This window comes from Salvelinus fontinalis, chromosome 19 (assembly GCF_029448725.1).
Source record: "Salvelinus fontinalis isolate EN_2023a chromosome 19, ASM2944872v1, whole genome shotgun sequence".
In the NCBI taxonomy this organism is placed as follows: Eukaryota; Metazoa; Chordata; class Actinopteri; order Salmoniformes; family Salmonidae; genus Salvelinus; species Salvelinus fontinalis.
Genome location: NC_074683.1, coordinates 17297007 through 17318815, shown reverse-complemented (window position 1 = coordinate 17318815; position 21809 = coordinate 17297007). Strand labels below are relative to the sequence as shown.

Below are 21809 nucleotides of genomic sequence, written 5' to 3'. Positions count from 1 at the left end.
AGTATAAGTTATAGTAATGATCGATCGCTTCTACCGATCTAATCGAGCATCACAACTCGGCTCTTTGCTTAGGTCCCTTCCTCGTGGCAAGCAAATCCTCCACCCAGTTAGATCGTACCGTCCTCAGCATGGTGATACGCAGACTGATCTACACAGCTTGTTGTGCTCTTTTAACTGCAGCGGCGTATGTGTGAAGGAGTGAGAACAAGAAGAGCAGGGGAATTAAAGGAGAAGTGCATGGGAATCAGCGGAGGGAATAGGCGCCGCACAGCCAGTTAGTACAGAGCAAAGAGAAAATCGATGGTTCAGTCTTAGTCAGCGGCTCTGCTGGGTAGAACTGTGTTAATCGCCACTCTGATCCACATCCAAAAAACCTTAGGCTCTGGCCTGACTCACTTACCCACACACACACTTGCTCACAATGTGCAGCTCAACCCGGTGTTAGGGAGCTGAGGAAGGCTCGCTTAGCCAAATCGTTTCCGGTTCCTCCTCTCTATTCAGAAGTGTTTCCATTCTGCAAACTCAGCATTGCGGTAGAGAGGCAGCTGATCAATCTTGCTGTTAAAATCTATTGGTTGATTGAGATGCTGGGTTATACTGGGCTGGGGATGGGCTAGCATTGGTTGAGGCTGCAGAATAAGAGCTGGGCTAGTGTTTTCTGGGTCTGGGCTAGTGTTTACTGTGGCTGGGGCTAGTGTTTACTGGGGCTGGACTAGTGTTTACTGGGGCTGGGCTAGCGTTTACTGGGTCTGGACAAGCGTTTACTGTGTCTGGTGCTGGGCTAGCGTTTACTGGGGCTGGGCTAGCGTTTACTGTGTCTGGTGCTGGGCTAGCGTTTACTGGGGCTGGGCTAGTGTTTACTTGGTCTGGTGCTGGGCTAACGCTTCCTGGGGCTGGGCTAGTGTTTATTGGGGCTGGACTAGTGTTTACTGGTGCTGGGCTAGCGTTTACTGGTACTTGGGCTGGGCTAGTGTTTACTGGGTCTGGGTCTGGGCTAGTGTTTACTGGGGCTGGGCTAGTGTTTACTGGGGCTGGGCTAGTGTTTACTGGGGCTTGGCTAGTGTTTACTGGGGCTGGGCTAGTGTTTACTGGGGCTGGGCTAGTGTTTACTGGGGCTTGGCTAGTGTTTACTGGGGCTTGGCTAGTGTTTACTGGGGCTGGGCTAGTGTTTACTGGGGCTTGGATAGTGTTTACTGGGGCTTGGCTAGTGTTTACTGGGGCTTGGCTAGTGTTTACTGGGGCTGGGCTAGTGTTTACTGGGGCTGGGCTAGTGTTTACTGGGGCTTGGCTAGTGTTTACTGGGGCTGGGCTAGTGTTTACTGGGGCTGGGCTAGTGTTTACTGGGGCTTGGCTAGTGTTTACTGGGGCTGGGCTAGTGTTTACTGGGGCTGGGCTAGTGTTTACTGGGGCTGGGCTAGTGTTTACTGGGGCTGGGCTAGTGTTTACTGGGGCTTGACTGGTGTTTACTGGGGCTGGGCTAGTGTTTACTGGGGCTTGGGCTGAGCTAGTGTTTATTGGGGCTGGACTAGTGTTTACTGGGGCTGGGGTAGTGTGTATTGGTACTTGGGTTGGGCTAGTGTTTACTGGGGCTTGGGCTGAGCTAGTGTTTATTGGGGCTGGGCTAGTGTTTACTGGGGTTTGGGCTGAGCTAGTTTTTACTGGGGCTGGGCTAGTGTTTACTGGGGCTTGGGCTGAGCTAGTGTTAGCTCAGGTACACAGTACATACAGGTCTCATTTTGCCTACCAGGTACTCACATCCACCTGTTATGAATGACCTTTCATTAGTTATATACAGCATAGAAAAGAGATGATGAGACTGCTCTTAAAGCAATGATGAGGCTAACATGCTTGTCCTGTTAACTCAGGAGACTATGAGCAGTAACCCATTAAGTATTAACAGTATTTTTTATTTTACAGTAGGATTTTTTCCCCTATGTTATTTGGTGCCAATGTTTCAAAGTCAAGCATATGAGCAGGGACCAGGCATCAATAAAAAAAATTTTTTTTTTATTATTTTATATATACTGTATAATCATCAGATTAGGAGATGATGTAGGGGTCCACGTTGGTAACTGGGGGGCCCTGCCTTGATTGGGTAACTGATTAATATATATTTTTTTTATAAGGTACATAATAAATGAATGTTACTGCGCCAGTAGCATCATTATTATTTATTTTAATATAGTATTTAACATCATTATTTATTTTAATATGTTTTTATCCAACCACAGGAGCCCGCTCTCACTGTTAAAAAATGTGTGCAAGTCCTAAAAACGCCTCTGCTCAACTGTAGCCTAAGCCACATCGCAAATGTTATTATGGCTTTATTAGAAAGAGGCTTTTCCTTCAACAGAAAATTCACCACACATCGAGATGTATCTTGGTGCACGGATTTGTTTACAAAAAGGATGGTGTGCCGGGAAAGGGGCATATGATTTCTTAATCCGGCCCTGCGTATGAGACTCATATTTTTAAATTAACTAAGATAAGACCTGTACTGACAAGCTGTGGATCTTATTCCAAGAAGATTGGAAATATTTTTTTTCCCATTGCAGCCCTGAATCCAATTTTGAGATTTTTGTTGGTTTCCGAGTAATATTATTGCTGGCTGTAAAAGTTGATAAGTCGCCGCTCGTAGGATGTTATTTATGATACTGGATAGAAAAAAACGGGTAATGTAAGGAGGACATAATCTGACACACACCGACTCGCACATCGAGAAATACTCACCTGTTCGTGTGCATGCGTGTGTGACTGAGCCAGGAAGCATGGCCATGCGCGTGTGTGCCAGCAACCTTATAGTCCAACATAAACATAGGCAATCTGTCTGATTTATGTTTTCTCTTACTAATTGTATCAGTGAAATAGCTGGGGGTACTTGGGTTCTGCAGGGCACAATGTTGTGGAATGTCGAGATAGAAATACTCACTGTGGAGTAAATATGCGTCTCTGACATAGAATAAGGAAGCATGTCAGTTTTATTCATGACATGTCTATCTGCAATGTTCCACGTTTTGCTTACTGAATGTGGCTCGGGTCTAGAAAACATTCAGTTACACAGTTATAGAATGAGCTCCATCTATAGTGGAAAACATCATAATCATCTCCTAAGGAAAGGTGATGAGGAAAGGATTTAGGCTATTGGGATTCACCCTGCTGGTTGGGTCTGGTCTGGTGTTGATCCTCACTCCTCTCCCCCCCCGACAGAGAATGCAGGGTTCCGTGCCAAGATGTATGACATCACTCAGCACCCCTTCTTCAAACGGGGTATCGCTGTGCTGGTTTTGGCCCAGTCAGTGCTGCTGTCTGTCAAGGTGAGGCTGTCTGATGTAGACATACATTTTCTATCTACTAGCGATGTGTTGCTCAGCTATTTTCTTACCTGCAGCACACCCATCCGCAATTTCACAGAATTGACCCGGACCCCTCGGCCCGATGTAATACAGTGAAAATCAAGGTTGCAATCAATTCAAGTTGAAGTCAGTCAATTCAAGAAGTAAACTGAAATTTTGAATCAATAATTTAAAAAAGGGGCGTCTACACTGAGTGTAGCAAACATTAGGAACACCTGCTCTTTCCATGATATAGACTGACCAGATGAATCCAGGTGAAAGCTATGATCCCTTATTGATGTCACTTGTTAAATCCACTTCAATCAGTGTAGATGAAGCGGAGGAGACAGGTTAAATGTTTAAGCATTGAGACATGGATTGTGTATGTGTGCCATTTAGAGGGTGAATGGGCAAGACAAAATATCAAACTGCCTTTGAACGTGGTATGGTATTTGGTGCCAGGCCCACCGGTTTGCAACAAGAACTGCAACGCTGCTGGGTTTTTCACAGTCAATAGTTTCTCGTGTGTATCAAGAATGGTCCACCACCCAAAGGACATCCAGCCAACTTGGCACAACTGTGGGAAGCATTGGAGTCAACATGGGCCAGCATCCCTGTGGAACGCTTTCAACACCTTGTAGAGTCCCTAACCCACCGAATTGAGTCTGTTCCGAGGGCAAAAGGGGGCGCATCTCAATATTAGGACGGTGTTCCTAATGTTTTGTACACTCAGTGTATTTTAAGTGACACTAGCCTCAATAAACGCGATGAATTTCAACCCGTGCATCACTATATACTATCAATTAAGTTGAGCTTAAAGAGGGAGATTTAAGAGTGGTGCTGGATTGTGCTCAATATCAGCTTTTATGTGAAATGTGTGTGTTTCAGTGGGACGTAGATGACCCGGTAACAATGCCACTTGCTACCATGTCAGTGGTCTTCACCATTATCTTTGTGTTAGAGGTAAGAGTCTGGGTGCATGTCAATGGGACATTTGCATGGAATACTACGCACATGGATCTCAAGGCAGGATTGCCCTGTGTGACATATGTAGAGTATTATAAAAGGCAATGTGACTACAATGCGAATGGATTTTGTTGTCGTGGTAACCAGGTGACGATGAAGTTCATAGCTATGTCCCCGGCGGGGTACTGGCAGAGCAGACGGAACCGCTACGATTTACTGGTGACAATACTGGGAGTCATCTGGATAATCTTGCACTTTGCTCTACTGGTGAGGGGACACACACACACACACACACACACACACACACACACACAGTATGAATACAGATATACAAGCTATTCTTTACAACACGTGTTCTTTCCTGGAACTAGTGCATTCTCTAACAACTATTCTGTACTTCTTTCGAGTTATGACTAAATATATTGTGAAGATTAGTGTATAATTAGTAAATGGCTGATCACAGTGTTCTCCTGCAGAATGCATATACTTACATGATGGGCACCTGTGTGATCGTCTTCAGGTTCTTCACCATCTGTGGGAAGCATGTAAGTATAGCCCACTGTAAGCCTAATGGAATTTATTACCGAACGAAACTGTTAAAAAATATTTTTTTCCCTAGCTTGCCCAGCAGGCAAAAAAACTATTTTGAGTTGTAAACTGTTTTTCTGGTTGAATACATCATATAACTAAAATTACAACCATCTGTTACAACCTCAGTTTTTTTTGTTGTTGTTGCTGGTTGCTAAAAAAGGGGATAACAAAACTCCTGTAACCATTTTGCACGCTGGTCGGTCTCTTTATTGCTATAATCTGTCTGTAGGTGACTCTGAAGATGCTACTGCTGACAGTCGTGGTCAGTATGTATAAAAGCTTCTTCATCATCGTGGGAATGTTCCTCCTCCTCCTCTGCTACGCCTTCGCTGGAGTCGTCCTATTCGGAACCGTCAAATACGGAGAGAACATCAACAGGCGAGTGGCTTATTCCCCTTTCTTTCCTTTCTGTTTTTATCCCCCATTTTTTTTTTTTTTACCTCTTTCACACTTATTCCTTGTCCTCTTTCTCTTTCCTAACTTCAACTCTTCTTCCCACTCCTCCTAGTCTTCCTCCTTCCTTTTTTACCTTTCTCCTCTCCTTTCATTTCCCCCGACTCTGCTCCCCTCTCATTCTCCTTTCTCGTCATCGTTTATCCTATCTTCCACACGGTTAGCTCTCTGATTGACTGTAGAGATGTGAAGAGCAAGTGTCACTTATTCGATTTGTGGTACCATCACAGCCTCCTCTAGTGGAGAAATAGTGGGAGTTTGAGAAGTCTGCAGCCACACCGTTGACTCGTTCTCTCTAAAGTGTGTGTGTGTGTGTGTGTGTGTGTGTGTGTGTGTGTGTGTGTGTGTGTGTGTGTGTGTGTGTGTGTGTGTGTGTGTGTGTGTGTGTGTGTGAGCTACTTTATTTGTTTACATTTTTTTCTCAATGACAGGCATGCTAACTTCTCCACGGCAGGCAAGGCCATCACGGTTCTGTTCCGTATTGTCACTGGGGAAGACTGGAATAAGATCATGCATGACTGCATGGTAAGAGCTGGTCTATTTCATTTGTTCATATGTACACGGCAGCGTCTTCAGGGAAACTAGTCAAGACTTACAAAACAGAAAGCGTAGTGTAATACGTAAAAAGCACAGGACAAAGTCAGGTCTAAATGGTAACCATGTAGAAAAAGAGGCATTTCTCAACATGGACTTCTTCGGAAAAAAGGGATATACTGTTACAGTATTATTTCAAGTAAACAAACCAAAGTTCATGACTCGAGAGTTATTTTTTATTTTTTTTCAGTTTATATGTCTGCTCGATATAGATATAATACAATGTACACTGAACAATATAAACGCAACATGCAACAATTTCAACGATTTTACAGAGTTACAGTTCATATAAGGAAATCAGTCAACTGAAATAAATTCATTAGGCCCTAACCTATGGATGTCACATGACTGGGAACACAGATATGCATACCTTAAAAAAAAGGTAGGGGCGTCGATATAAAAAACAGTCAGTATCTGGTGTGACCAACATTTGCCTCATGCAGAGCGGCACACCTCCTTCGCATAGAGTTGATCAGGCTGTTGAATGTTGTCCCACTCCTCTTCAATTTCTGGATATTGGCGGGAACTGGAACACGCTGTCTGTTGTACATGTCGATCTAGAGCATCATCCCGCATAACAGACAGGTTGAAGCCTGCTAACCTGTTGGGGATGGGGGCGCTGTTTAGACTATTTATGCTAATTTGGCTAATTTTTTAAACGGCTTCCCACAAAATCCTTGATCGTACAATATGCATATTATTATTATTATTGGATAGAAAACAGTCTATAGTTTCTATAGGAGTTGAAATTTTGTCTCTAAGTGGAACAGAGCCCATTCTACAGCAATTTCCCTGACATGGAGTCAGATTTGAGAAATGTTGGCCACTCTTCTGAAGTCATTTAAAAGGGCACTGTCGTTGCTATGACTATACGGACACTTCTTACGTCTTCCCCTGGATGCCTTTACGTGATGACGATTCCAACGGGGTCGATTGCGCGTTCACAGGCCCTACAAATGAAAAAACCCTGAAGCTAGTCATTCTTTGGGAGCTGCGTCATGAGCCTAGAGGACACCGGCGCGCACCTGTTCCAAGCGTTAGTTTAGCCTGTTATATTTCTCCGGTCATCTTTTCACTCGTTATAGGAGTTAAAAACATCATAAGGTAGTTAATTTAAAGCGTTTTATAGCAATTTATATCCGTTTAGTGCGATTTTGGGACATTTATTTTTGCAACGATGTGAAAAGTTGGGCACGCTTTTCAGTTCATCCCGAACGCAGTTGACATTTCCACATGGCAAGAGGACAGCTTTCCACCAAAAGACGATTTCTCCCAAGAAAGGATCCTTTGCCCAAGATACTGATGGAAGAACAGCTCAAGGTAGGACATTTTTATTATGATAAATCGTGTTTCTGTCGAAACATTTTAGTGGCTTAGGACGCCATGTTTTTTGACGTAGCTTCGCTTGGCGCAAACTGTATTGAAAAGTAAGGATAAATTAAAAAATGTAATAACGCAATTGTATTAAGAATTAAATTGTCTATCAATCCCTGTCCACCCTATATTTTTTAGTCACGTTTATGAGTATTTATGTATAAGAGTAGCTAAGCTACTAGCCATCAAGCTAACAAAGTTAGTCCCAGATTAGTTTTGCAATGGAGCCTTTTTTGTCTGGAGAAGAAAATTAACGGTTCCAGCGATGTAGGAGCTGTATTTACTGTGCTTTGTTTAGGGGGAAAAACGGAATCACTCGGAGTTCCAATGCAGTAATTGTTTGCTTGCCGAGGATTATAGGATTGAAGTGGCTTCCTTGATCAAGCAGGTCACCCATCTATGTAAGAAACTGTGGAAAATGTAGAGTGGAATGTTTACCTTTTTTACGCCTTTGGCTGGACAGCGTTCGTGCTTGTTGGAGTCTCTGCCTTGACGTTTGCCGTTGTCTGACTGGCCGGTGTTACCCGAAGTTCACCAGGGGAGCCATCTGCTCCCTCTCCTCCCCCATCTGATAGTGGAGTCGAAGGAGCACAGCAAGAGGACCATGCCAATCAATGATGGTCGCATGTCACGAGCCGTGGATTCCGAAGACAGCGGCCTCCCGCAAAGCAAGATACATTCCCAAGGAGAGCGGATACAAACAATTTATAGTTTTGCCACTTTGGAGCCTGATCTTCCTGCGACTTCGTCGCTGGGGGTACCTGTGTCTTGGGTACCTGTGTCTTTCCACTACGACTTCAAAGTTGACATCGGCAACCTTCCGTCCCTGCTCTGGATCAAGTAGGGCTCCTCCATCTGTCGGAGGCCTGCACCAGGCGCCAGGAGCTACGGGCTCAAGTTATCCTGCATCTCGACCGTCCTTAAAAGGTCCTCCGGGTCCTGGGAAGTGTGGGAGTGGGCGAATTTCCTCGTCCTTCTCGCCAGGCGCGATTTTGGGCAGCTCCATGCTAAGAAATGTCACTGTTCCTGGTGCAAAAACACTGTCCTATCCCGTAGCTCGAGTAAATGTCATTACTAAGCTGCTCCCGAATGTTCTACACCAGTGCATGGAAATTGATTCTATCGTAGTCCATGTGGGTTTTAATGACATTATTAAGGGCAGCTCTGAACAGTTGAAACTGGATTTTAAAGAACTGATTGACTCTCTGCCAGACACTAATTGAAGACCCATCATATCTGGCCCTGTGCCCTCTCTGAATTGTGCCATTGAACGCTTTAGCAGGATTCTTTCTCTTCACAACTGAATACATGATTATTGCAGCTCAATGGGTGTCACTTTTGTTGACAATTTCAATATCTTTTGGAAACGAAACACGTTTTATAAATAGGATTTATAACCCAAATCATTTGGGTTCCTGGACCCTTTCACAGCATTATAAGGCTGCGTTGAGACAATCATTTACCAATTACCCAGGCCCAACTCAGTTAATTCCTACCATTGGGTCGCTGACTTCTCATAATACTTTAGAAAATGTACATTAGCCCAGGGGCATTGGTAGACACAATGTAAGTAACCTAACTTATGTCCCTCCTACCAATTGTGCTATTGTGGGTGTTTTTCTGTGTTATTTGTAACTTGTTTTTTACATAATGTTTCTGCCACTGTCTCTTATGACTGAAAAGAGCTTCTAGATATCAGGACAGACTTTCCCCGAAATTCGCATAAGAAAGAGACAGAGATATCGGGGACGTAGGTCGGGGTGCCTTGTAAGGATCCAACGGGGAGTGAGTAATCTGCCTCTACCATCAGTCCTATTAGACAACGTACAATTATTGGATAACAAAATAGACGAGCTACGATCATGAATATCCTGCCAACGAGACATAAAAAACTGTAATATCTTATGTTTCACCGAGTCGTGGCTAAACGACGACATGAATAACATACAGCTGGCGGGGTTTACGCGGCATCGGCAAGATACAACAGCCGCCTCCGGTAAGACAAGGGGTGGCGGTCTGTGTATATTTGTAAACATTAGCTGGTGCACGAAATCTAATATTAAGGAAGTCTCGAGGTTTTGCTCACCTGAGGTAGAGTATCTCATGAGAAGCTGTAGACCACACCATTTACAGAGTTTTTGTCTATATTTTTTGTAGCTGTCTATTTACCACCACAAACCGATGCTTGCACTAAAACCGCACTCAATGAGCAATATAAGGCCATAAGCAAACAGGAAAACGCTCACCCAGAGGCGGAGCTCCTAGTGGCCGGGGACGTTAATGCAGGGAAACTTAAATCCTTTTTACCTAATTTCTACCAGCATGTTAAATGTGCAAACAGAGGGAAAAAAACTCAAGACCACCTTTACTCCACACACAGAGACGCATACAAAGCTCTCCCTCACCCTCCATTTGGCAAATCTGACAATAATTATATCTTCCTGATTCCTGAAACTAAAGCAGGAAACACCAGTGACTCGAAGTGATCAGATGAAGCTGATGCTAACCTGTCTAGGATCAGCGTGGCGCTAGCGGCACACCCCCCCCCCCCCCCACTGAAAAACCAGTGCCGCGAAATTCAAAAAAAATATTTTTTTTAAATATTTAACTTTCACACATTAAAGTCCAATACAGCTAATGAAAGACACAGATCTTGTGAATCCAGTCAACATTTCCGATTTTTAAAATGTTTTACAGGGAAGACACAATATGTAAAGATGTACATCTATTACCTAAAAACACATTAGCATAATCCACCATCTTTTATTTGTCCACCAACACCAGTAGCCATCACCAATTCGGCTAAACTAAGATATTTATAGCCCCTAACCAACAAAAAAACTCATTAGATGACAGTCTGATAACATATTTATGGTATGGGATAGGTTTTGTTAGAAAAAAGTGCATATTTCAGGTAGATGGCATAGTTTACAATTGCACCCACCATCACAAATGGACTAGAATAATTACAATGAGCAACGTGTTTACCTAACTACTAATCATCAAACATTTCGTAAAAATACACAGCATACACGAATCGAAAGACACAGATCCTGTGAATACAGACAATATTTCAGATTTTCTAAGTGTCTTACAGCGAAAACACAATAAATCGTTATATTAGCTTAGCACATAGCAATTAGCAGCCCAGCATTGATTCTAGCCAAAGTGAGCGATAAAAGTCAACATCGCCAAAAGATATTAATTTTTTCACTAACCTTCTCAGAATTCTTCCGATGACACTCCTGTAACATCACATTACAACATGCATATACAGTTTGATCGAAAATGTTTATATTTAGCCACCAAAATCATGGTTAGACAATGTGAAATGTAGACAAGCTGGTAAAGAAAATGTCCTTGCGCCACTTAGACAGTGATCTACTCTTATACATAAATACTCATAAACGTGACTAAAAAATATAGGGTGGACAGGGATTGATAGACAATTTAATTCTTAATACAATTGCGTTATTACATTTTTTAATTTATCCTTACTTTTCAATACAGTTTGCGCCAAGCGAAGCTACGTCAAAAAACATGGCGTCCTAAGCCACTAAAATGTTTCGACAGAAACACGATTTATCATAATAAAAATGTCCTACCTTGAGCTGTTCTTCCATCAGTATCTTGGGCAAAGGATCCTTTCTTGGGAGAAATCGTCTTTTGGTGGAAAGCTGTCCTCTTGCCATGTGGAAATGTCAACTGCGTTCGGGATGAACTGAAAAGCGTGCCCAACTTTTCACATCGTTGCAAAAATAAATGTCCCAAAATCGCACTAAACGGATATAAATTGCTATAAAACGCTTTAAATTAACTACTTTATGATGTTTGTAACTCCTATAACGAGTGAAAAGATGACCGGAGAAATATAACAGGCTAAACTAACGCTTGGAACAGGAGAGGGTCGGTGTCTTCCACGCGCGTTACGCAGCAAAAAAAGACTTGCTAGCTAAAGGTTTTTTTCATTTGTAGTGCCTGTGAACGCGCAATCGACCCCATTGGAATCGTCATCACGTAAAGGCATCCAGGGGAAGACGTAAGAAGTGTCCGTATAGTCATAGCAACGACAGTGCCCTTTTAACTGACTTCAGAAAAGTGGCCAACATTTCTCAAATCTGACTCCATGTCAGGGAAATTGCTGTAGAATGGGCTCTGTTCCACTTAGAGACAAAATTTCAACTCCTATAGAAACTATAGACTGTTTTCTATCCAATAATAATAATAATATGCATATTGTACGATCAAGGATTTTGTGGGAAGCCGTTTCAAAAATTACCCAATTAGCATAAATAGTCTAAACAGCGCCCCCATCCCCAACAGGCTAAGCTACAGGACTGTTTTGCTAGCGTAGACTGCGAATATGTTTCGGGATTCTTCCGATGGCATTGAGGAGTACACCATGTCACTGGCTTCATCATCAAGAGCATCGATGACGTCGTCACCACAGTGACTGTACGTACGTACCCCAACCAGAAGCCATGGATTACAGGCAACATTCGCGCTGAGCTAAAGGGTAGAGCTGCCACTTTCAAGGAGCAGGACTCTAACCCGGACACTTATAAGACACCCCGCTATGCCCTCCGACGAACCATCAAACAGGCAAAGCATCAATACAGGACTAAGATTGAATTGTACTACACCGGCTCTGATGCTCGTCGGATGTGGCAGGACTTGCAAACTATTACAGACTACAAAGGGAAGCACAGCCGCGAGCTGCCCAGTGACATGAGCCTACCACACAATCTAAAAAACTTCTATGCTCACTTCAAGGCAAGCAATACTGAAACATGCTTGAGAGCATCAGCTGGTCCACACGGCTGTGTGATCACGCTCTCCGTAGCCGATGTGAGTAAGACTTTTAGGTCAACATTCACAAGGCCGCAGGGCCAGACTGATTACCAGGACGTGCAATGTGATTCATTCACTACAGCTCAGTGTTCAATACCATAGTGCCCTCAAAGCTCATCACTAAGCTAAGGATCCTGGGACTAAACACCTTCCTCTGCAACTGGATCCAGGACTACCTGACAGGCCACCCCAGGTGTTAAGGGTAGGTAACAACACATCTGCCGCACTGATCCTCAACACTGGGGCACTTCAGGGGTGTGTTCTCAGTCCCCTTCGGTACTCCCTGTTCACTCATGACTGCTTGGCCAGGCACGACTCCAACACCATCATTAAGTTTGCCGACAAAGATGAGACAACCTATAAGGAGGAGGTCAGAAACCTGGCCGTGTGGTGCCAGGATAACAACCTGGCACCATACGTGAGAAATGCTCACTAACAGGGATGTAAAGAAATTTGTGCACAAAAGTTGAGAGAAATAAGGTTTTTGTGAGTATAAGTTCGGTCACCTTTTATTCCAGCTCATGAGACCAACATGGGACCAACACTTTACATGTTGCGTTTATATTTTTGATCAGTAAATATAATAATATATGCTATTTAGCAGACAGTGTTATCCAAAGCGACTTGCGTGCACATTGTCACGACGTTGGCCCCAGAGTAATTAGATAATTACATATATTTTCTATACTTTCTGTGGGTTCACGTTGTAGTGTGGGGCCTCATGTTGATAACACCGTGTTTGGGATGTTCCCCTCCTCAGGTGCAGCCTCCGTTCTGCACCCCCGATAAGCATCGCTACTGGGAGACGGACTGTGGGAACTACGCAGGGGCACTCATCTACTTTTGCTCCTTCTATGTCATCATTGCTTACATCATGCTCAACCTCCTCGTGGGTAAGTGTGTGTGTGTGCCCTAATCATATAAGCTTGACTTTATAACATTTGAATTAAGCTTTTCCACATGGGGTGTGTGTGCGAGCGTGCGTGTGCGAGCGTGCGTGTGCGTAAGCCACTCACGCAAGGACAATTTCCTGTATCATCGTTCAGGCCCATATTTCATTTCCTGTGGTACGAGACGCGTGTGACTGTCTCATGAAGCGCAATAAACGGTTTAATCTCTCCCCGTGACAGTTTAGCACTGTTATTACTGACCTCATCATCAAACCTTGCCATGCAGAAATCTGCGTCCACCTGTGTGTCTGTGTGTCTGTGTGTCTGTGTGTCTGTGTGTGTGTGTGTGTGTGTGTGTGTGTGTGTGTGTGTGTGTGTGTGTGTGTGTGTGTGTGTGTGTGTGTGTGTGTGTGTGTGTGTGTGTGTGTGTGTGTGTGTGAGTAAGGACATTGGCACAGCCTAAATGAATTTCAGGGGAGTTTAGGAAGTGAGCCAACATCAACTCTAGCTATCCATCTCCCCCTGAATATGATCTGGCATATATATATATATATATATATATATATATATATATATATATATATATATATATATATATATATATATATATATATATATATCTTTGTGGTTTTATGGACTGTGTCTGATTGAGCAACTTGTCCCTTAGATGCCTATAGTGCTTGATGCTGATAGTGTTGTAGGGAAATGACTATGTATAACATTTCACCAGTCACCTATCATTCACAATCCATTTACTGAAGGCTATAAACATGTAATTGCAGGCGCCATTAGCGAAGCCCACGTATGGTTCTTCGACCACTCCAATGCTAGTTGGAGAATATGCCATGAAAGGTGTTGTTCCCCAGAAAGGAAAAAGCAAGAATTGATGCTAGAGAACTAACAAAGGGTCACTGACAATAACCAAAATGAGTTTTAAGAGGGGTGCTGACAATAACCAAAATGGGTTTTAAGAGGGGTGCTGACAATAACCAAAATGGGTTTTAAGAGGGGTGCTGACAATAACCAAAATGGGTTTTAAGAGGGGTGCTGAAAGACACTCATGGGGGTGTCCACTGAAAGTTGACTAGCAGCAACTGGGATCTAAAAGAGCGCCCACTAAAATTTGCCCAAAAAGAGGCAAACAAAAGAAAAAACCACACCAAACTTAGACAGGAAGCAAACCAAAAAGTGGAACAAAACAAAAACAGGGAAGATCATATAAAATGATTGTTGGTCTAGAAATCCAATTTGGAGAGCCAACTAAAAGGTGTTAACTCTCCACGTTTCTCAAGACCACTGGAGCACTGAGCCAGACACTCTTCAATAGCACCTGGGCCAGCACAGGTAAAGCATCTTTCCACTTACGAGATGACCAACCAGAACAGGTATAATATATACTGACTAACGAGGTGACACCAGTCAGTGCGCCCCACGTGCTAGCGTCCAACTTCGAAATATAAATGGATAAGCCAAATCCTGTAACAAAGGTGATGAATCAAAATCAGAAAACATAACTGGAGCCATCTCTTCAGTTTTTAAGCCGTAAAAGGCAGTATGGTAGCAAATTCTAGATGTAAATAACTATTGCATGAGATGTCATTGTTGTGTCCCAGACATATCTGCTGGATGTAAGTATACTACATTGAAATGTTCAGACAGGTGAGATCACCCCAGAAATGTGTGTGTTTTGCAGCCATCATCGTGGAGAACTTCTCTCTCTTCTACTCCACTGAGGAGGACCAGCTACTGAGCTACAACGACCTCCGACACTTTCAGATTATCTGGAACAATGTGGATGACAAGAGAGAGGTGAGAGAGAGAGAGAGAGAGAGAGAGAGAGAGAGAGAGAGAGAGAGAGAGAGAGAGAGAGAGAGAGAGGGGGAACCTTGTGGGGAGGTGAAGGAAAGCTGGAGAGATGGATGGAGGGAGAGTGAGAGAAAGGAGAGATACAGCGAGAGCGGGAAAAACCAACTGATATGATAGGGAAGGAACCATGTGGAGACGCAAGGGTTGGAAGTGGAGAAGAGCCGGAGGGACGGAGGGAGAGAAAAGTCTGGACAGGTGGGGTGACCTTTATCCACTCTCTCTCAGGGAGTGATCCCAACATCGCGGGTGAAGTTCCTGCTGCGTCTGCTGAGGGGCAGGCTGGAGGTCGACCTGGATAAGGACAAGCTGCTGTTCAAACACATGTGCTATGAGATGGAGAGGCTGCACAACGGAGGGGACGTCACCTTCCACGACGTGCTCAGGTGACAACAGCACGCACACATAGACACACTTTCCACAACGTGCACAGGTGACAACACTAAGCACACATGCTTAATCCTAATATAGTTTTTTTGTGTGTGGGGGGGGCTGTATTGTTTCCCACAGTGTGTTTTCATATTGTGCTGTAGACCTGTTTAGTCCTTGTAAAACATGACATAGTTGTTGTTTATTAGGATGTATTTTAGGCCACAGTTAGTATAGAGTGCTCATCTATTCAATCTTCGACCATTCTTTCTCTGCCATGTGCCCCCTGTGTTTCTGCAGTATGTTGTCATACCGCTCAGTGGATATTAGGAAGTCTCTACAGCTGGAGGAGCTGCTGGCTAGAGAGCAGCTGGAGTACACCATAGAAGAAGAGGTGGCCAAGCAGACCATACGCATGTGGCTCAAGAAGTGCCTCAAACGCATCCGTGCTGTAAGAGGCCCAAACATTAAGAACACCATACTTTATTGACTTGCACCCCCCCCCCCCCCCCCCCATTCCACAGGGATGCTGGCCCATGTTGACTCCAATGCTTTCCATAGTTGTGTCCAGTTGGCTGGATGTGCTTTGGGTGGGGGATCATGTAGTAACACTTTTTTGGTTACTATATGATTCCATATGTGTTATTTCATAGTTTTAATGTCTTCACTATTATTCTACAATGTAGGAAATAGTAAAAATAAAGAAAAACCCTGGAATGAGTAGGTGTGTCCAAACGTTTGACTCATACTGTGTATATACAGTATATATTATAATTTTTTACAGACAGATTATTTCACTTATGAGTGAAATCACAAATCCAGTAGGTCAGAAGTTTACATACACTAAGTTGACTGTGCCTTTAAACAGCTTGGAAAATTCCAGAAAATGGTGTCATGGCTTCAGCAGCTTCTGATAGGCTAATTGGCATAATTTGAGTGAATTGGAGGTGTACCTGTGGATGTATTTCAAGGCCTACCTTCAAACTCAGTGCCTCTTTGCTTGACATCATGGGAAAATCAAAGGAAATCAGCCAAGCCCTCAGAAAAAAAATTGTAGACCTCCACAAATCTGGTTCATCCTTGGGAGCAATTTCCAGGCGTAATACTGCTCAGAAAGGAGACGCGTTCTGTCTCCTAGAGATGAACGTACTTTGGTGCAAAAAGTGCAAATCAATCCCAGAACAACAGCAAAAGACCTTGTGAAGATGCTGGATGAAACAGGTACAAAAGTATCTATATCCACAGTAAAACCAGTCCTATATCGACATAACCTGAAAGGCCGCTCAGCAAGGAAGAAGCCACTGCTCCAAAACCGCCATAAAAAAAGCCAGACTACAGTTTGCAACTGCACATGGGGACAAAGATTGTACTTTTTGGAGAAATGTCTTCTGGTCTTATGAAACAACAATAGAACTGTTGGCCATAATAACCATCGTTATGTTTGGAGAAAAAAGGTGGAGACTTGCAAGCCAAAGAACACCATCCAAACCGTGAAGCATGGGGGTGGCAGCATCATGTTGTGGGCTGCTTTGTTGCAGGAGGGACTGGTGCACTTCACAAAATAGATGGCATCATGAGGTAGGAAAATTATGTGGATATATTGAAGCAACATCTCAAGACATCAGTCAGGAAGTTAAAGCTTGGTCGCAAATGGGTCTTCCAAATGGACAATGACACCAAGCATACTTCCAAAGTTGTGGCAAAATGGCTTAAGGACAACAAAGTCAAGATATTGGAGTGGCCATAACAAAGTCCTAACCTCAATCCTTATAGAAAATTTGTGGGCAGAACTAAAAAAGCATTTGCGAGCAAGGAGGCCTACAAACCTGACTCAGTTACAACAGCTCTGTCAGGAGGAATGGGCCAAAATTCACCCAACTTATTGTGGGACTACCCAAAACGTTTGACCCAAGTTAAACAATTTAAAGGCAATGCTACCAAATACTAATTGAGTGTATGTAAGCTTTTGACCCACTGGGAATGTGATGAAAGAAATAACAGCTCAAATAAATCATTCTCTACTATTATTCTGACATTTCACATTCTTAAAATAAAGTGGTGATCCTAACTGACCTAAAACAGGGAATTTTTACTAGGATTAAATGTCAGGAATTGTGAAAAACTGAGTTTAAATGTATTTGGCTAAGGTGTATGTAAACTTCCGACTTCAACTGTATATACACACACAAACACACACCAGGGGGGGTTGATTGTTCTTGTGGACTTACTGCTTTGTGATGTAAGGTGTTTTGTGAGGACTCGCTGCTTAACAAAACAGTCTGCTGTGCACAGTAGCAGTGTGTGAGGACCCACTGCACTCTCTCTCCTACAGTAACAGCAACAGTCATGCTTGAAGGAACTGCCAATTGTGTAGTTTTGTATGTTGAGACAACCAATTGTTCTGTTTAGTTTTGTGAGGACCCACTCCCCTGTCACTTCCCCGACAGAATACACAGAAGTCATGTTTGTATACACTGCTCCATCGTTTTTGTGCTTTGTTCTATGCTGCATAGTGTCCTTTGAGGACTCACTCTCCCCGTCTCTCCTGCTACAGAAGCAGCAGCAGTCGTGCAGCATCATCCACAGCCTGAGAGAGAGCCAGCAGCAGGAGCTCAGTCGCTTCCTCAACCCCCCCAGCATACAGACCACCCTGCCTAGTGAGGACATCAACGCTAACCAGGACCATTCAACACAGCCAGAGGTACACACGCGCACCCACACACACACACGCGCTCACAGACATTAATTGAACCACACACCTCACACCAGCAAGATGGATAAGATGGTAAGGTTTTCTGTACAGTCTGTAGTAGGTACACATATGCCAGGTAAGAAACTTGCAGTACAATTTTTGGGGTGAATGCTCTTAACAGGAAATTATAGAATGCTTCATACATGTACTATAAAACTTTTCTACACCTACCTACCTGTAGTTGAGTGGTCTCCAACAGATGCTGAGTCCTACTCTGTCAGACCGTGGGGGATACAGACAGGACTCCTCAGAACGCCCTCAGAGGAAACTGGGACAGTGGAGACTACCTGCAGGTCAGTCACGTGTGTGTGTGTGTGTGCGCTGATGTGTGTGTGCAGTGTCAACAAAGATCAACTCTGTGCTCACGAAACCAATGTGACTGACCATTGTCAATGTGTGTCGAACCATGTCATCTGCGTGACTAAAGCCTAGGAATCTAGAAAAAATAACATTGGAGCAATGCTGTATGCCAACAGATTCTCGCATATTGTTTTTCCATGAGCCAAATCTCTTCTCTCTCTATCTGTCCAGGTCGTACCAGTGTCAAGTCCATGGTGTGTAAGATGAACCCTGTGAGTGACGAAGCCTCCTCGGGGTCAGAGGTCAAGAAATGGTGGACGCGTCAGCTGACCGTTGAGAGTGACGAGAGTGGTGATGACCTCATAGATATTTAAAGGGGAAACTCAGAAGATTCAACCACGCTCACATATCGAACGAGAACTAGGATAGACAACTATAGCTCAGAGCACTCGGTGTCAATACAGTACTCTGGTGGTTGAAACTTTTCTTGAAATGTTTTTTTCAAGCATATCCCATTCATACTTGACTGATCGGGGAAGTAACAGTGTGGACATCCTCCTCACAAGTCTCTCCATCAGCAGCCATCTTACATCTGCGGGACGTTAGGATCATTTTTTTTTTCTCAAAATGACGGCTTGTGGACACAGGAAAATGTCTCTTGGTTTGCAGTTAAGGCCATTTCAAGAACGTTGATTGTTAGAAACAACGCTTTAGCTGTTTGGTTTAAAGGCTGTATATGAATGTACAAAGCCAATCCCATGACACCATTAATTCCTATGTGAAGACTCAATAGCCCATTTGAAGCCAAAAAAGTTAGTTAAGATGGCGTCTAAAGAAGACATAACATACGCAGTTTGAGCTACTCCAGGAAGTGACATTGCAGGCTAGCTCAGTGCTTCCCCCTCTCATTGAGTATCTCAGGTTAAAGTCCGACCGGGGTACTGCAGGCTGCAATTTGCAACTAAATCGAGGCAACAATAAACGAATGATGCAGCGTCCCCCTTGGGCCAATCCGTGTAATTTTGTAAATGATGGATCTGTATGGCAAGTCTCATCATTCACCCAAGTTTCATCAAAATCGGGCAAGTGGTATCTGAGATTTTGTGTGTGACTAATGCACGTACAGTTGATTACTATAGTGCACCCTTTGGCCAATCAGTGTAATTTTGGAAATGGCGAATCTATGTAGCAAGACGCATCATTCACCCAAGTTTAGTCAAACTCGGGCCAGTGGTGTCTGATAAATCGTATGGGTAAGCTAGACTCATATCCCTGAGCATGGGTGCCAAATTGAATCACTTAGTCAAACAGATCAAGCGATATCAACATGTACCTGTTATTGCAACACCGTGTAGTCGATATGATTGTTCTTGCATATGTTGAGTTTAAACAGTGTTTGCAACATGTGTACCAAATATTGTTACGATACGGATATCCTTAACTGATTTAAATGCATTTATGTGCCAGACCACGCCCGTGTGAATGTTTATTGGTCAATAGCGGCTGCGATGTTTTAGGTACTAGTCTGGAAAGGAATGCGTTGAGAGACCTTTTCCCAACGATACCACATATCAAGTTTCGTGCAGATCGGTCATTCGATGCCAGAGGAGTAGCGTTTGAAGATCATGTTTCGTGCAGATCGGTCATTCGGTGCCAGAGGAGTAGCGTTTTATGTTTCTTTCCACAAAATTCTAAATTGAGGAAAATCCGTCACGGCAGACCTTATGGCTCCCTGAGGCAAATTTTTTCCTTGTGAGGAGAGGGACCTATGTCCCGAATTTCCTGACTTTAGGTCAAATGGGGTTAGCGGTGTGACCATTCAAAGATGGCATTTTCAATTGCCTGTTATAGCGCCACCATCTGGCCAATCAGTGTAATTTTGTAAATTACTGATCTCTATGGCAAGACGCATCATTCAATAAATTTTGTCCAAATCTAGCCAGTGCTGTTTGCGTGTAACAAACATACTAACAGACAGAGACAGATCCAGATTCCTCCCTTCCCGATTTCATCGTGGGGGTCATTTGTCCTTATAACTTCTTCTGTGTGCGATTTTAAAAACAATTGGTTCAAAGGACACACATCTGGTGTAATAGAAGCAATTTTTGGTACCATGATTGTCTTCACAAAGATTGCACTTTTCCCATTCACTGTAAGTGGAGATCCTGTTTTCTGCAAACAATGCCTGCAGTATCGCTGTCGGCCTTGAACTTTGTGGCTTCAATGTGAGGGGGGCAGTCGTTCTCCCCTGGTTTGGTGGCTCACAAGAACATCAAAAAGGGTCAATGCCTCAATGCAAAGTTTTGGAACCACTGATTTTAGAGTCCCATTGACATCTGTACTTTTCCACGTTGAAGTTTTTCTATGCAGGGAGTTTTTATAGGGTCCATTAAACAGAACCTCTGTGGTACCCTGTCACAACAACCTTTGATTAGCATCACTGTCCTTTTAGTTGTGAATGTCAGGGATTGTTTATCGGGAAATACAAAATGAGAGTCATATAAATGATCAAGTCTACAAGCTACAGGACATGGTGTCATCTTGCTATTATATCGTCGTGAGAGATTATTTTATTACAACATAGCTATACAATACCACACCAAAACAATGGATACATATTAATTGTATTTTGTTGCTAATTTAATTGATGAAATATGATGATTGAAATGCTTGAACTTTATAGCTATAATTCATTGTGATTCTCCTGTTGTCTTTGGGAATTGTGCCTGTGTCTCTCCCAGTCTCCAGTGTTTCATTGTACACTTACTGTCACTTTGCTTATAACCACTTAATTCTATTCGAATCCTGGTTTCTTGTTCTGTCGTAGAACAACCCAAATGAAAATAGTTATAATTAAAGGGTGAAAGGAAATATGTTGGTACATGAGTGTGAATGTTCTTTCAGATTCAATTAATTTATGTGTGGAATTGTGTGGGCAAAAATATCTGATATATTTTATTAACTATAGCATATAAATCCATTTTGGTTTGTTTGTACAGTATTGCATAATTTCAAATAAAGGCCTTTTGGCACCAACAGTGAGCTCCAAAAGTATTGGGACAGTGACATGTTTTGTTGTTTTGGCTCTCTACTTCAGCACTTTGGATTTGAAATGATACAAGTAATTTCATCCATATCGGGTGAACCGTTTTGAAATGACAGCACTTTATGTACATAGAAAAAGGGGGATACCTAGTCAGTTGTACAACTGAATGCATTCAACTGAAATGTGTCTTCCGCATTTAACCCAACCCCTTTGAATCAGAGAGGTGCGGGGGGGCTGCCATAATCGACATCCACGTCATTGGCGCCCGGGGAACGGTGGGTTGACAGCCTTGCTCAGGGGCAGAACGACATTTTTCTACCTTTCGGTTACTGGCCCAACGCTCTTACCCACCAGAAATTGTAAATTATGTATTATGTCATTTTATTTGTAAATAATAATATTTTTTCAATATTTTTGGGGGGTATGAT

The 21809-nt window shown here is 43.2% G+C and overlaps 1 protein-coding gene across 10 annotated transcripts in view; it reads left to right on the top strand.

Moving 5' to 3' along the window:
- Positions 1-21386, top strand: part of nalcn (sodium leak channel, non-selective) — a 272502-nt gene extending 251116 nt beyond the window's left edge. For 9 of the 10 annotated variants that reach the window (XM_055870947.1, XM_055870942.1, XM_055870946.1 and 6 more), the window contains 13 exons: positions 3208-3314; positions 4221-4295; positions 4446-4565; positions 4775-4843; positions 5119-5267; positions 5774-5867; positions 12922-13054; positions 14745-14860; positions 15143-15300; positions 15584-15734; positions 17838-17984; positions 18217-18328; positions 18567-21386. In XM_055870947.1, the coding sequence (XP_055726922.1) occupies positions 3208-3314; positions 4221-4295; positions 4446-4565; positions 4775-4843; positions 5119-5267; positions 5774-5867; positions 12922-13054; positions 14745-14860; positions 15143-15300; positions 15584-15734; positions 17838-17984; positions 18217-18328; positions 18567-18709 (1574 nt within the window). In that variant the 3' untranslated portion in view covers positions 18710-21386. The remainder of the gene's footprint in view (positions 1-3207; positions 3315-4220; positions 4296-4445; positions 4566-4774; positions 4844-5118; positions 5268-5773; positions 5868-12921; positions 13055-14744; positions 14861-15142; positions 15301-15583; positions 15735-17837; positions 17985-18216; positions 18329-18566) is intronic. The other variant, XM_055870944.1, reaches the window with a different exon arrangement.
- Positions 21387-21809: the final 423 nt, after the last annotated feature.